The 15,441-nt window shown below is 38.2% G+C and overlaps 2 protein-coding genes across 3 annotated transcripts in view; one reads left to right on the top strand and one right to left on the bottom strand.

Annotated features, from left to right (window-relative positions):
• Positions 1-6,382, bottom strand: part of BROX (BRO1 domain and CAAX motif containing) — a 41,177-nt gene extending 34,795 nt beyond the window's left edge. Inside the window, exons 1-2 of the mRNA XM_074222733.1 lie at positions 6,285-6,382; positions 3,116-3,254 (exon numbers count right to left, since the gene is read on the bottom strand). Of these exons, the coding sequence (XP_074078834.1) occupies positions 3,116-3,216 (101 nt within the window). The 5' untranslated portion in view covers positions 3,217-3,254; positions 6,285-6,382. The remainder of the gene's footprint in view (positions 1-3,115; positions 3,255-6,284) is intronic.
• Positions 6,383-6,654: 272 nt separating this feature from the next.
• Positions 6,655-15,441, top strand: part of AIDA (axin interactor, dorsalization associated) — a 52,808-nt gene continuing 44,021 nt past the window's right edge. Inside the window, exons 1-2 of one of the 2 annotated variants that reach the window (XM_074222735.1) lie at positions 6,655-6,845; positions 12,926-12,995. In XM_074222735.1, coding sequence (XP_074078836.1) covers positions 6,736-6,845; positions 12,926-12,995 — 180 coding nt within the window. In that variant the 5' untranslated portion in view covers positions 6,655-6,735. The remainder of the gene's footprint in view (positions 6,846-12,925; positions 12,996-15,441) is intronic. The other variant, XR_012475730.1, reaches the window with a different exon arrangement.

Here is a 15,441-nt window from a genome sequence, read left to right as displayed (position 1 = left end):
CTCAGTTCAAATCTGGTCTCAGATACTTGACACTAGCTGTGCAACCTTGGGCAAGGGAACCCTTCCCATCCATGTCTATTTCCAGTCTTGATTTTTTTTTCTGGTAACTGTAGGCTCCAGAGGAGAAAGTGAAGCTGGTGACTTAAACAGCAACCCTTTCTTAAATCCAATGCATGTGCTTATCATAGCATCACCTCCCTGATGTCATGGTCTTTTTTTTAATCTTCAATTTTTTAAATTAATATTTTATTAGTTTTCCAATTATATACAATAGTAGTTTCTACCTATCATTTTTTATAAGGTTTTGAATTTTACAATTTTTTTCTCCCACCCTTCCCCCATAGGAAGGCAGTCTAATAATGATGCTTCCATGCTGTGATGTCATGATCTTCTTCAACAAGGAAGGACAAACATCATTGCCTCACTTTACGTTCCTAGTGCTTTGTCCCTTGGTACACAGTAGGTGCTTAATAATGATAACTAAGTTATGGAGTAACAAAAAACAAGAGAGGAGAGTCCATATCATAGACAATCAGTGCAAAAGCATGAATAGTAAATGGAATGCCATGAGAGAATACTATATGATACTGGTAAGATGTTGAAGGGAGGCTGCAAATATAACTAGAGGAATGTCTGTTTCATTCAAGAAGCAATAGGGCAAATATTCCTGGTGAAGTCCTCTCAGGGTTAAGAAATATTAAGAAAAACAAACTATTATTATTAGATATTCCTAGAAATCCCAAAGAGACTTGCATCCCAAAAGAAAAGCTCTTGAGTCACCTGCTCTATGATAAGACTATTTTTTTTACCTGACTTAGACATTACTTCATTTTAGGTAATTATAGATATGAAGGTCATTGAAATATTTTTTTTAGTTTTCTCACCATCTAGATGGTGAGGTAATATTCTGTGAAAACCTTTCATTCTTCTCTTTGTTGCTGGGGTAGATTTTTGCAAATAAGAGTGTAACCCTGAAAAACTCAAGTCAATGAGTTTTCAGGGAGGGGATTGGGGGGCAGGAATTGCATTAGGTCATATAATCTCATTTGACTGTCCTTTAGGCGCAACTCCAACTCTTACTACTTGATGTGAGATTGTGAGCCTAGCCTTTTCTGGAGAAAAGCAATTAAAACCTTCATTTTGCTCAGAATCACTCTGAAGATTTTCTTAGTGGATTTTTATCCCACACATTAGTAACAGAGTTAGTACTAGATCTATGATTTCCAATCAAATACTTTTATATACTACTGACACTAATTTACAAAACAAGTCCCTCTTTCTGATTTCCCTATTTCTATTTATTAGAATTATTTTCTAGTTTCTCATTACTCTGGTACAAAAACTAGCTGTTTTGACTCCTCAGTCATCTGATTTTTCCTTTGTAAAACTTCTTAGAAGAGTCTCTTTCATTTCATTCCTGTCACCAACTCAGCTTCCTAACCCAAGGTCTTTAGCATAATTAGACTACAACAAATTCTTAATCAGTGTACTTCTTGCTCCCCATGTTGATCCTCTACCAACTTATCCTACATACATACTACTTCCTAAAAGACTGCTTTCACTCAAATATTTTTCTGTTCAAAGGTTCTTTGCTAACAAATGCAACCTCATTAGTCTATACCTTTAAGCATGGATCGCCACAGTTTAGCACCAAATTACTTTTCTTTTTTGGGGGGGAGGGGGGTTGCAAGGCAATGGGGTTAAGTGACTTGCCCAAGGTCACACAGCCAGGTAATTATTAAGTGTCTGAGGCTGAATTTGAACTCAGCTCTTCTGGACTCAAGGGGTGGTGCTCTATCTACTGCTCCCCAAACTACTTTTTAAAGCTTACACCAAAATACTTCCTTTATGACTCCCAATAACATTGGCCTACCTAATTGACTATGCAACATGATAGCTAACATTTATATGAGCCCTTACTATGTGCCAGGCACTGTGACAAACACACTTTACAATCATTTCATTTGATCTTCACAACAACCCTGAGAGTAGGTGCCATTATCCCCATTTTACAGTTGAGGAAACTGTCAGGATCCTCAAACCAAGACTACCCCTCTCTTTTTACTATGAGAAGATACCTTGTTTTTCTGATCTAAGGCCCAGCAAGCTAGCTGCATCCTGAGCTTGGCATAACAATCACACTTTGTGGGTCAACCTCTGGATTGTCTCAGCCACAGCAAAATCCCTGTTTCAAACCAGCACCAGGAAGTCTCAGAAGTCAGACAGGCACCTGGAGGACCCATATTCCAGGCATTAAGTCCTGCTATGAATCAAATTTGACTCACTGTTGCTATTACCACTCCCATGTTAAAAACTATAGCTCATTGTGTAGTCATTGGTATAAGTATTGAGATTTGCCCATATTACATTACATTTCCTTGGTAGTAGAGGAGGCCCTAGCATATTTGTCTAGTTTCCCCCCCTCCAACAGAATAAAGAAAGCTTTTTTACTTTTAATCACCGTTAACTCTTTGTTTCTATTTTTTTTTGTTTTATTTTTTAGAGTTTGCTATGGTTTAGAGTTAACAGAGGTTGCATTTGGTCATTTGTTCTCAGGGATGACAAAACTGACACCAAGGTTAAGTGACTTTTTCAGGGTCTCACTGCCAGTATCTGAGGTCACATTTGAATTCAGGTGTTCCTATCTTCAAATTTGACACTCATCACTTGCTTTATACTTTTTCCAACCCTGGAATACTCAATTTTTGCTTTTCTGCCCAGTTTAAACCTAATGGAAAGTCCCTATTTTTTCCATGAAGCCTTTTCAGATTAAAGCTCAATTTTCAATTTTTAACATACTGTCTCTGTCAAATTAATCATATAGTGATTTGTGACACCTTTGCACTGTTTTCTTCTATTTAATTTAGTTTTTGTAATGTAATTTAACTATTTTGGCAAAGTGCAACTTGTTCTGTGTAAATTGGGAAAAAAACCTTCCAAGCCAAAAGATCTCAAAGGTATGAAATTTTAAGATGTGGGAGTTCAACTATTCAGATGTTGTCTCTCCAACTAAATTGTACTCAATGAGGCTAAGTTATGTCTTTTTACTTTATACGGTCCAAAATATCTAGTAGAATAAAATGAACAAAGCATGTTGGCTCTGATTGAAACTTACTTGCAAATTTTTGAAGCTGCAGGAGTTGTAGCTACACCATAATAATTAAAGGAGACAGGTGCAGTGGCTTTTAGTGGGTTTCGATGGAACCAGTGTGTCATTTTTTCAGATGTTTTCTACAGATCTATGCAAAAGAAATCTAAATAAATGGGAGGGGGAAAAAAAGGGATAGATCTGAATGTTAATGATAAATATTTTATAAGATAAACTCTTATCATTTTTAGTTTTAAAATGAAAATGGCTTTTCATATTTACAACATATATTCCCAAAATGCTTTTCCATTAAAAAGACTGCATTATATTTGTTAATATTAACATTTATTACTCATTATTATTAACATCTACACAAAATTGTTGGAAGTCTGTCCTAATTCAACTGTAGTTTGCTAAGTAATATTGAATTTACTTAACCCAGTATAGCTGCTGTAGGAAGCAAAAGCAAATAGATGGAGAAAGTTCTTCCAAATAACTATAACAGATCATTTATTACTGTTTTAATTTAAATTTACACTCCAAAAGGAAAGAGTAGTTTCCATAATTGCTTTTTTCATGCATCTATCAATGGATAAATCTTTAAATTCTCTCTGTGATAAACATTTTTTCTTGCAGCAGCAGTGATAAGGATCATCACCATTTAAAATTGAGTTAAAAAAATCCTTAAATCTTATTCACTGTATCTATAACTTCTTGTAAAAAAGAAAAAGTGCATCACCTAAATGCAATTACTATTTTTAAAAGATTTCTATATTCTCTCATCTGAAAAACAAAAGTATATTTCTAAAAGATTCCCTGGCAATGCAGAACATAAAGGAGAATGACCACAATTATCTTGAAATTAGTACAGGAAGTAGTGTACAGAAGACATTTTGTCAATAAATTCATGATTTAGGAATACTTACTTCAATTGGCCTCACCAAAAATGTTTTAAATCACTAATGTTTATTGGTTTTTCTTATTACTATTTAGATGTTATAACTATTGACAGGAACAAAAACAGTTGGGTGGAAGTTTAAAAATGCAACACAATTCATTTACATACCACTTTAAGTTTATGTAATACTTTTTTCTTAACACTCTGGCTAAAAGAATGGTATAAATATTATTTCTCTGATTTTACTAATGAGTAAAATGAGGCTGAGGAAGTGACTGACTGATTCTATAAATTGCCAAATATGACAAAGCTAAGTTTAAGGATTTGAACCCACAGAGCCTCATCAATTCAATGACCAACTCAAATCTTTCACAGAAGAGCAAAATAAAATTAATTATAATTCAAAGATACTCATTTGCATTACTTTTGTCTTTTGCACTGATGCTAAAAGGCTAAAGAGAACAGTTTCAACTGAAACCCAAACTCAGAGTCAGGCAATCTGTGAAAGGTAAAGATGTTCCTTTTATCCTTAGTCGGCTATTTATTCTACATGATTGTAAATATATTCTTAAATGGCAGTATATGTCCTAACACAACCTTAAAGGCATCTAGTCCAATCCCCTCATTTTAAAAATAAAGAACTGAGGCATAGAGACCTTAAACTTGACCCCAAGTCACACAAATAATTATCAGAGAGATTAGAGTTAAATCTAGGTTTTTGACTTGGAAGCAGTTACTATACCAGTCTTTCAAGACTACTCTAAAACAGAATGACAATATCCATCTTTGAAACTGAGTATTTTTTAAAAACTCCATAATTTTTTACTTAATAGAATATCAAAGAGGCCGGCAATCTGTGAACAGATGTTCTCTGGAAGGAAAGACATGTAAACAGATTGAGATTTAAGTTGGACCTATGACATTTCCTATTCTAAAAAAAAAAAATTCAAAATATTAGAAAGGGATTGCTGGGCACCATTTTCTACCCCAGAGATATTGTTAAAAAGGTTAGTATTCATCTATGTAGGATATTTTAGGCGTATTTAACTTTAAACAAAACCAAATTCAATTAATAAAAGTTAGGGTTTACAAAGAAGCTAAAATTAAGAGGCCTGAGCTCCTTAAATTTGAATTTTTTTTCTAGGAGTTTAAAATTAAGTTTACAAAATTCACAGGCATCTTTTTAGCCCTGAATTTACCCAGTAAGTTCTAGGGCCACCGTAGTCTACTGCTCAGTGATTATGATAGATGTACAGTAGTTTTATATTATGACATTTTGGAAAAGAGTTCTTCATCATTTAAAGGAGGGGAAGAGCACCTTCTCAACATCTTTTCCAGGTAGTTAACAAGCTTCATAGACTATATGATTTAAATTAAACTCTGGTTTATAAAATAAACTTTTAAAATAGTAGACACTTTCTTGAACAAATTTTAATTTTCCCAATAAAAAGCAAAAACTTCTAAAGTAAAAAAAAGAACATTGGGTCATCCCATCTAGACGCTTCTCAAAGAAATCTCATCTACAACTCATCTGTACAATACTTCATGTTCATCAATATAATTCTGGCGACTAAATGGACTAGGTTTAACACTTCTTTGCAGCTTCAGGTGGAGTCTCGGAGGGATAGGTCCGAAACGAGGCCTTTTTGCTCGAGAGTGGTTCTTTTTTTTTCTAAAGGACGGTTTTGTTTTATTTTTTTCCCCAATTACGTTTAAAACAATTTTTTAAAAAAGGTTTTGATTCTGAATTCCTTCCTTTCCTCCTTGAGGAGCAGGCTTGCCCGGATTCCACATCGCGCAATACAAGGGAGTGCGTCCCGACCCGAAGGCCGCCCGGTTCCGAGGGGGGAGCTGGACCCGCCCTTCGCGTCCCCCGGAACTTCTCGGAGCGGGGTCGCCTTGGGAGACCCCGGGCCAGCGCGCGGCCCAGCCGCAGACTGGGGGTGGGGCGGAGGGCGGAGGCGTCGAGGCGCGCCCCCAGGGTCCCCCGCGCCGGAGAGCCCGGCCACCACTTCCGGTGTACTCGCCGCTCCCCTTCCCCCACCCGCCAGCAGCCGGACGTGCTGCGCCTGCGCAGAGCGAGCGCTCACTTACCCCCCCCCTTTTCCCCGACACCCCCCCCACCCCCACGGCCACAAAAAGCAGGAAAATGGGACGCGGAGGGCCGGGGGCGCCTCGCGAGCCCCGAGCCGCGCCGCGGAGCCCCGGCCTCGGGCCCGGGCTGTCCCAGGCCGGGGGGCCGGTTTGTCGCGGCCGCCCGTCCTTGCCGCGGGGGCGGCAGGACCCCGTCGCGCTCACCGGGCTTCTCGGAGGACTGCGGGGCAGCAGGAGCCACGTCGAGCTCGCAGCGGCCGCGGCGCGGGAGCCCTCGGAGGCGGCGCCCGCGGGCACGTGACCGCCCGCCCATCCCAGCCCCGGCGGAAGCCAGGCCTCGCGGCGCGCGGCTACGGCGGCCGGCGGGGGCCCCCCGCGCCCGGCCCGCGCGCCGCCTCGCCTTCCCTCGCGGCGCGGCTTCGGGGCCGCGGCGGCGGCGGGGGGGGGGGGCCGCGGGTGCCGCCGCCTCGGCGCCCATGGCGGTCGCGGCCCGGCGCGGGGGCTTCCGGGAGGCGGGGGCGACGCCACCTCCCCGGGAGGCGGGGCCGCGAGGGGCGGCTCCTGCGAGGCGGCGCGCGGGCTGGGCGGCTCCCCGGGGCGGCCGCGCCGCGAGCCGGGACATGGCGCCCTAGAGCCCAGCGCCGGGGCGGCGGCCATGTCGGAGGGGACCCGCAGCCTGCTGCAGCGCTGGGGCGCCAGCCTGCGCCGCGGCGCCGACTTCGACTCGTGGGGGCAGCTGGTGGAGGCCATAGACGAGTACCAGATGTGAGTGCTGGGCCCGCGCCGGGCGGCGGCCGCCTCCCTCCCCTCCTCCCCCGGGCCCCGGGCGGTTTCGGCCCCCCGGCGCCCCGCATCCCACCCGCTGCGGCGCCGGGCGGAGCCCCGATGCCGGGAGCGGGCCGGGCGCCGTCGGTGCCCGCCGCTGCCGCCCCTCCCCCGGCTGGGGACGCCCGTCTCGCCCCGTGCCCGTCCCTGCCTCTACAGCAGCAACCAAAACACCCCAGCCGTGGCCCAAATGCGCAAAAGGGGGGGGTGCGTTTCCCCATGAGCGGGCGCTGGGCTCTTTTTGTTCTGCCCCTCTGCAGCGCTGTGTATTTTGTTTCCTCCTGGGTTCTGCTTGTCCTGTATCCGTCCTTAAAAATGATTCTAAAGGCTTATCGTGCAACAATACGTTAATAGGCCATTAAAATGCTCCCTGATTCATTAGGGATACTTCTATCTCAATACTTGAGTGACGGTGTCGGAATGAACGGCTCACCTCGATGCAAAGACCTTGTGCACAAGATTTAACTTCGGTTTAACCCGAGAAAATGGTGACAGGCATAACTCGGCCAGGTTGATAGAACCGTATTGTCCAGCTCTTGAAGAAAACTGCCCGTCTAACAGGTCCTTTTTTTAGCAGAGGGGTCAGTGATGTTTGCAATTAAAATAGGATGCCTTGGGGCGGCTAGGTGGCACAGGTGGACCGGAGTTCAAATCCCACCTCAGACACTACCTAGCTGTGTGGCCTTGGGCAAGCCGCTTCACTCCATTTGCCTTGCAAAAAAAAACCTAAAACAAAAAAAAGAGCTAGGTGGCGAAGTGGATAAAGCACCGGCCTTGGAGTCGGGAGTACCCGGGTTCAAACTTAATAATGACCTAGCTGTGTGGCCTTGGGCAAGCCACTTAACCCCGTTTGCCTTGCAAAAACCTAAAAAAAAAGTTGTAAAAAAATAGGATGCCTTGTTTGCAAATTCTTCATTACTACTTCGTGATTCTGTAAAAAAAAAGTCATCTTTTGTAGGTTAGGAAAAATGTTAAATAGTAGGTGTGAATAAAATATTTTTTCCCATGTATCTACTGGAATAGAGACTTGATGAATGACATTTCAGCATGAATAGAGATTTTTCTCAGTTTCTTTTTGCTGGATGATGATGATCTATAAACATTCATATATCTCAAGTCTCTTTTGTCAGGGCTTTCTTATCATTTTCTACATTCTCTATTAATGAGCTCACTAGCTTCCCTGTATTCAGTTTTCTCTGTGTAAATGATTCCCTAGCCTTTTTCTTGAACTCCAATCTCCATCACCAAATACTTATTAAACTTTTCAATCTGGATCTTATGGACATCTCAGACTCAACATGCCTAAAATACAATTAATCATCCCCCCACCCCCAACTCATCCTTCTTCCAGACTTCTCTGTTTTTATTGGAGTATCACCATTCTTCTAAGTTTCATCTATCTCAGTCATCCTCAACTCCTCACTTTTCCTCATCCCATATGTCCAGGTCTTTTTCATTCAACTTTATTATCTCTTTACATTCATACCTTTCTACTTTTGTGGCCCTTAATCAACTATCAAGTCTTCATTGATTCTCATCTGTACTATTGGAATTGTTCTCTCTGCCTTGATTGCCAGTCTCTTACCCCAATTCATCCTCTACAAAGCTGTCTTTCAAATTTTCTTAAAGTATGGATGTGACCATGCTTTAGTAAGCTTCACTGGTTCCCTATTTTCTCTGGTATCATACAAACCCATTACAGACTCTTTGGGCATTTAAAACCCTTCACTACTGGCTCCAACCTAGACATAATGTACATTACTTTTTGAAAGCATTAAACAGCACAATGCTTGGTACATTGTAGGTGCTTAATATTTGTTGATTTATTCCTCCCTGTACAAATCTCAGGATGGGGTCTTCCCACTTCAGATCTCTAGGTTCCTTTGAACCCCCTCCCACCCTACCTCTCCCCACACACACAAGGCCTTCCCTGGTCTCCATAGCTACTAGTGTTTCCTCCCCTCAAATTACTTTATATTTTGTATTAATTGATATCAATATAAATTATAACATTAAATGCTAAAAAGCATTTAAGAGACACACTAGGGATACGGCAAAAAAGGACCCTCACTCATTCTAATGAGTGAGTTCACAAATAGGTAGATATATATGGAATAAATGGGAGGTAATCTCATAAGGGAAGACACTAAGAATTGGAGGAACCTAAGGAGGAGTCTGAGATTTGTGTAGAAATAGAAGGAGGTGGGTAAATTAAAAGTATTTTATCCCCAGAGTTATCAGTTTAACACATTTTACATTAAATTTGATTTTGTAAGGACATGACCTTCTAAACACTTATGCTGATGATTCAAATTTGACTTGTTTTCTGTGTTCAAATATCACCTACCCCAAAATCCAAAGCAGCTATTTATTGGTATTCAGGATTAGGATGATCAGATGTTGCAGCAGAAAGACCTGAGTTTAAATCCTGACACTGGGTACATATTTCCTGTGTAACTAACTGCCACGATCTCCCGGCATTCTCTACAGAATAAGAATTCGATTGGAATAAGGATCTTAACTATTTCTGTAATAGACCCTGTGACAGTCTAGCAAAACCTGTAGCCTACTTCTCTTTGTAGTCTTTTTAAATAATTGAAGGAAATACTGAATTTCAGAAGTTTAATGAAAATAAAGTTATAAATTTTTTCTAGCCAAATACATAGAATCTCAAAATCTGTAAATGGACGAATTGGGGGTTCATGGACCCCAGGTGTCTAAAGGAAAATGACTTTGGAACTCAGATTGACTCAAAAGCAATTGAAGAACTTTTTTGTCTAATAGGAAAGGGAACTTGACTATATAAACCATTTATCCAGATTAGAGTTTTGAGTATCATCTTTTAGAAAGGGAAATTTCTTGACTCCACGTACACATGCTAGGACTTTATTTGGAATGTTCATTTAAGTCAAATAAATCATGGAGACTTGTCTATTTTACTTTCAAATAGAAACTTGACACGACTGAATTAAATTTTTATGAGCATTCAGCCTCCCTACAAAATGAAATAAAAAATTGAGATTATCTAACAGATATTGAGACAATAGTACTTCATTCTTGTTGAATAACTTGAGTTCTCAGTGCTCTTTTCACAGAATCTCATACCACTAGTTGTTAGTTCAGTTTAATCTTCCTATTTTTAATTTGAATTTTATTGAAATAATCATTTTCTTATGTATTCATCTCTTCCCACTGCTCACACCCCAGCCAACCCATATATTAAAGAATGAAACAGAAAATATTTCAGCATAAATAATCAACACAACAGCCAAGTTGGAAGTTTGTACTCAATGACCCTCTGCAACTACAAAGGAGAAAAGAAAATATATTCTTTATCTCTCCCTTTTGGACTGAGCTTAGTAATAATTTATATTTGGTCTTGATATTTTGATGTTTCCATTTACATTGTAGTCTTTGTACATATTTTTCTGCCTGCTTATTTTACTGCATCAATTTCCCCTTTTCTGTATTCTTCATACTGTTTTTTCTTTTTTCTTTTTTTTTTAGGTTTTTGCAAGGCAAACGGGGTTAAGTGGCTTGCCCAAGGCCACACAGCTAGGTAATTATTAAAGTGTCTGAGACCAGATTTGAATCCAGGTACTCCTTGACTCCAAGGCCAGTGCTTTATCCACTACGCCACCTAGCCGCCCTTCATATTGTTTCTTATGGTGAATGATATTCCTTACATTCACATGATAATGATGATGATGTTTGTCCTTCTCAAAGAAGACCATCACAGGGAGGTGATGCTGTGGCAAGCATGTGAATTGGATTTGAGTGAGGGGGTGCTGTGCTAAGTCATCAGACTCCGTTTTCCTCCAGAACCATCTGGGTCCAGTGGCCGAATATGGGACAAGGTCAAATAGCTAGTGTCATGTGTCTGAAGTCAGATTTGAACTCTAGTCCTCCTTGCTCCAGGGCTGCTGCACTTAAGCCATTCTACTGTCAAAAGAGATCTGCTTTCTTTCCAATTCTTTACTACTACTACTACAAAAAGTGCTACTAAAAATATTGTTTTATATTAGGACTTTTTATTATTTATTTCTTGGAGGGTATTTGCATAGTTGTATGATCTCTGGGTTAAAAGTTAAGAATATTTTAGTCACTTTAATTTTGGCCTCTTCTTGGCCATTTTTCTGATCCTACAAAGAAGGGAGGAAATCTTTTGCTATATCACATGCTTTTGTGCTAAATATGTTCTCTTGAAATGTTTGGTGATTTTAATTTTACTATGTTAAAGGGACTAGAATTTAAGAATACCTCAAATGAACAGACCATGTCAGTTGATAGGTTTTTGGTTTCTGTTTTTAATCCATGTGATCAACCAGTAAATGAACTTTAAACACCTTTTATGGGCGTTGTGCTAAGGCCTGGAAATTTGGAGTGATGGGGTTCCCCATGGTGGTGGCAGTGTCAGAAGAGAGAAGGGGTCATATGGGAGAGATGTTAACAGGTCATGGCATCAATTTGGATATGGGAAGTAAAAGATAGTGAGAACTTGAGAATGAAATCTAGATTGTGAACTAAGGTGACTAGGACAATGATGGGGCCCTTGACAGTTAGAAGGAAGTTTGGAAGGGGATAAAAATAAAGATAAAATAAACTTTGGATGTGTTCAATTTAAGATGTTTTCTAAACATCCAGTTTGAGATGTCCCAAAGGCAGTATGGAAATTTGGGACTAGAAGACAGCAGAGAGATTTAAATCATCAGCATAAAAAGGATCATTGAATCCATGGAAGCTGATGACATTGCCAAGTGAAATAAAATAAAGATGAAAAATTTTACTTGAAAGTAAAATTATAATATTTTTGTATCAGTGGATATGCCTGGTTCTTCTAGTATTTCTGCTTAGTTGATGTTAGATCTAAGACCCATTTAGAGTGAATATATTCCATAAAAATTCTCTATATTAGTATAATGAGCTTTATGCCTGATTTTGAATCATTTGTAGGTTTGAAAAAGATAAATAAATCCTATTTTACAACATTCCCCCCAAGTAGATCTGAGATATGAAAATTTTTAGAATAAAACAATTATGTTGGGAAATACATTTCATAATCCAGATCCTTTTTTTAAAAAAATGTCTTTAAAGAGTATCCTTCCCATTTCTTAGCTGCCAAAAAATTTTAGACTAGTGACACAGACTCGTTTAAATATATTAAGGTGATGGTAGTAGCCTATAATTTTCATAGCTAATTGAAGTCTGTTTTCTAGGGGAATTTGTGAATGTGTTATATTTTCTATAGTTGAAACTGGTATCTATTTGGATGTCAATGTCCAATATTGACTAAGAATAGAGTAACATTGTTACTTAAAATTGACAAAGGGTCAGGGGCAGCTAGGTGGCACGGTGGATAGAGCACTGGCCCTGGAGTCAGGAGTACCTGAGTTCAAATCCAGCCTCGGACACTTAATAATTACCTTGCTGTGTGGCCTTGGGCAAGCCACTTAACCCCATTGCCTCACAAAAACCTAAAAAAAAATTGATAAAAGGTCTTAAAATAACAAATTTACCGGTAATAGCTTCTTTTACTGGCACTTAAATCTAAACTAGTAAAATGTGAAAAGTAGTGTATTGTCATTGGATAACAGCAATGTTTGTTGAGAACAGATCTAGGTTAAGTTGATGAATCCTACCTAGCAGAGTGGAGAGAGGGCTGGACTTGGGAGTCAGGAAAATCCAAATTATAATACTATATCAGACACTTAAACAGCTTTGTGATCTGGGTAAGTCACTGAATCACCCATTCAATTTCACTATTTTCTTCCATAAACTGTGAAGAATAGCTCCTACCTCACAGGATTGTGTTTAGTCCAACACATATTGGATAATATGTGTAAAGGATTTGCAGTTCTATAGAGTTCTTTAGAAATTATAATATTAGCTATTGTTATTTTTTCCTTATTTTGTAATGTTTTATCAGCTCTTGTTTTTCATAGTTTGATATGTCACATTATTATATGTAAGATATTTTCCAAATACAAAAGAATAGTACTGAAACTTTTTTCCTATCATAGATTAGCAAGACATCTTCAGAAAGAAGCTCAGGCTCAACACAACAATTCAGAATTCACAGAAGAACAAAAGGTAATGTTTTAAAATTCTCTTAAGTATAGAAAAACTCATGAAGTAATGGTGTTTAAAACAGCAACAGTAAAATTAAGTGTTCTGCTTTTGAGTAAAAATGAATGCTCTTCACATTTTTTCTGTTTGTGAGCTATTAGAGTTACTTGGACAAGAAGTGATTACTTAAATATTCTATACTGCTTATATATTCATTCATGTAAGGCTATATATACTAATTCAAACTTGGTGCAGGTTTGATGAAGTGCATCTACACTTTGGAGATAGAAAGACTTGAGGAATCACTTGCATCCCAAAAGAAAAGCTTTTCCTTTTACTAGAGAGTAACTAAAGTAAAAGAAATGTGAGATGGTAGAAAAAGAACACTAAATTTGGAGCCTCAATCTGGATTCAAGTTCTGACTTAAGACACTTAACTGTCTGTTTTACTTTGGGAAAGTTACTTCATTTCTGAATCTCAAGTTTCCTCATTTGTAAAGTAAGGATGGTTATACTGTGTGATATCTAATTCTAGAATCATCTGAACCAAAGCACTCTAAGTAACAGTTTTCACCCTTTTTTTGGTAGTTCTTTTAACTACCAGTTTTCCTTTCACCCCACATGGTTGCATGCTCAAATTCAAGTTGGTTGGGAAGGATTATTAGTCTAATGTTCATTCCTCTAAAGCTAGGTGGTAGTATAAGTATAGCAAATTCACTATTCTGGAAATACCATATGTCTTAATATATCAAGAAGAGGAGATGATTCCAAAAAAAATTTGGACTCAGGATTAGGACTGGTAGATGCATTTATCCCATCTTAAAGCATCCCTAGCAAGTGCTTGTCTATTCTCTTTTTGAACTCATTTAGTAACAGGAAATACTGCACAAGGTGATCCAGTCCATATTTGGATTTTTTTTCTGACGATTCTTCTTCCCTGTAATCCCCCTTTGGGGTAAGATGAGGAAGTAATCTTATGTTTTATTCCTGTTATTTAAGGTTATCTTGCTTTATATTAGCTTTGAATTGTGTACATTAATTCTTCTCATAAAATTTTTACTTTCCCTTGCTTATCAATGTATTATAAAATAATTTAATTAGTAAATCTAATAACATTAAGTAAACTTCAGAAAAATTATACTGCAAATATTGACTTTATATTTTTTAAAAATATTTTATATTTTTCAATTATACATATAGTTTTCAACATTTTTTTGGTAAGATTTTAAGTTCCACATTTTTTTGCCTGCCTCCCTCCCTCCCTCCCTTCCTTCCTTCCCTTCCCCATGACAATGAATAATCTGATATAGGTTGTATATGTATAGTCTTGTTTAATATATTTCCATATTTGACTTTATTAAAATTCTTATGTGAGCATTTAGTTGTTCATATTTGCATTTGTATTTTCAAATAGGCCTAAAAAGCTTAGGAGCTTATTTGATTTATGTTTGTAAGACTCTGAGAAATAATTATTTAATCTACTAAGATTGAAGACTTCTGATTAGTTGCATTATACAACTTGACTTAAACATATTTTCCATTTATAGTGATTTATCAGGTGGCTAGGTGGCACAGTGGATAGAGCACTTGTCCTGGAATCTGGAGTACCTGAGTTCAAATCTGGACTCAGACACTTAATAATTACCTAGCTGTGTGGCCTTGGGCAAGCCACTTAACCCCATTGCCTTGAAAAAAAACCTAAAAAATTTAAATTAAAAAAAAATAAAGTTATTTATCATATAATTGATTTGCTCATTTTTATATAAAAAATTATATTATCCCAATTTTTAACAAAACAAATTTTATTGGCATAGTAGAGGGGAAAAGAAAACTGAATTTGTTTGGAATTCCTCCATTGTAAAATGGGAAAAGTAGTAGAGTCTAAATGACCTCTACTAGTTCTTTATGGAATGTTCTAACTCTATGAACATAAGCTCTATTAGCATCATTTTTGTATGTAATAGCACAATTTTGTAAATGAAAATTTAAAGGAAAATGATCTTATTCTTTTCTTGCCAAGAGCAGAAAATTTTTAGTCTTTTATATGTCCTTTTAATAGAACAAAGCTTACTACAAAAATTCTGGCTTTCAGTTTATAGTGAGAAATTACTAGAAACTTGAAGTTGAATTTGTACTAAATTGCATAGTTTATAATATTGATTCATAATATTGAAACCTTTAGAAAATTTTCAGAAGATAAAGTGAACATTTTATTTTTAAATGACTCTTCCAAAGATATATACTAAATCTTTAATGTATATAAATACTAAAATTGTGAGATTTTATAAATCCATATTTTGAAAATTAAGTTTGCTAATTGTTCATAAATTTTCTTTGAAGCTATTCCTAAATTTTTTTGTAAACAGTTTGTTACAGTCATTGATAATTTTTTTCAAATGTTTTATTGAAGTCTTTTAAAAATATCACTCATATAAAAATTTTATTTATGGCCTTTTAAAACATCACTCTCA

Source organism: Macrotis lagotis, chromosome 2 (genome assembly GCF_037893015.1).
Source record: "Macrotis lagotis isolate mMagLag1 chromosome 2, bilby.v1.9.chrom.fasta, whole genome shotgun sequence".
Lineage (NCBI taxonomy): Eukaryota > Metazoa > Chordata > Mammalia > Peramelemorphia > Peramelidae > Macrotis > Macrotis lagotis.
This window is presented reverse-complemented; position numbering and strand designations above follow the sequence as displayed.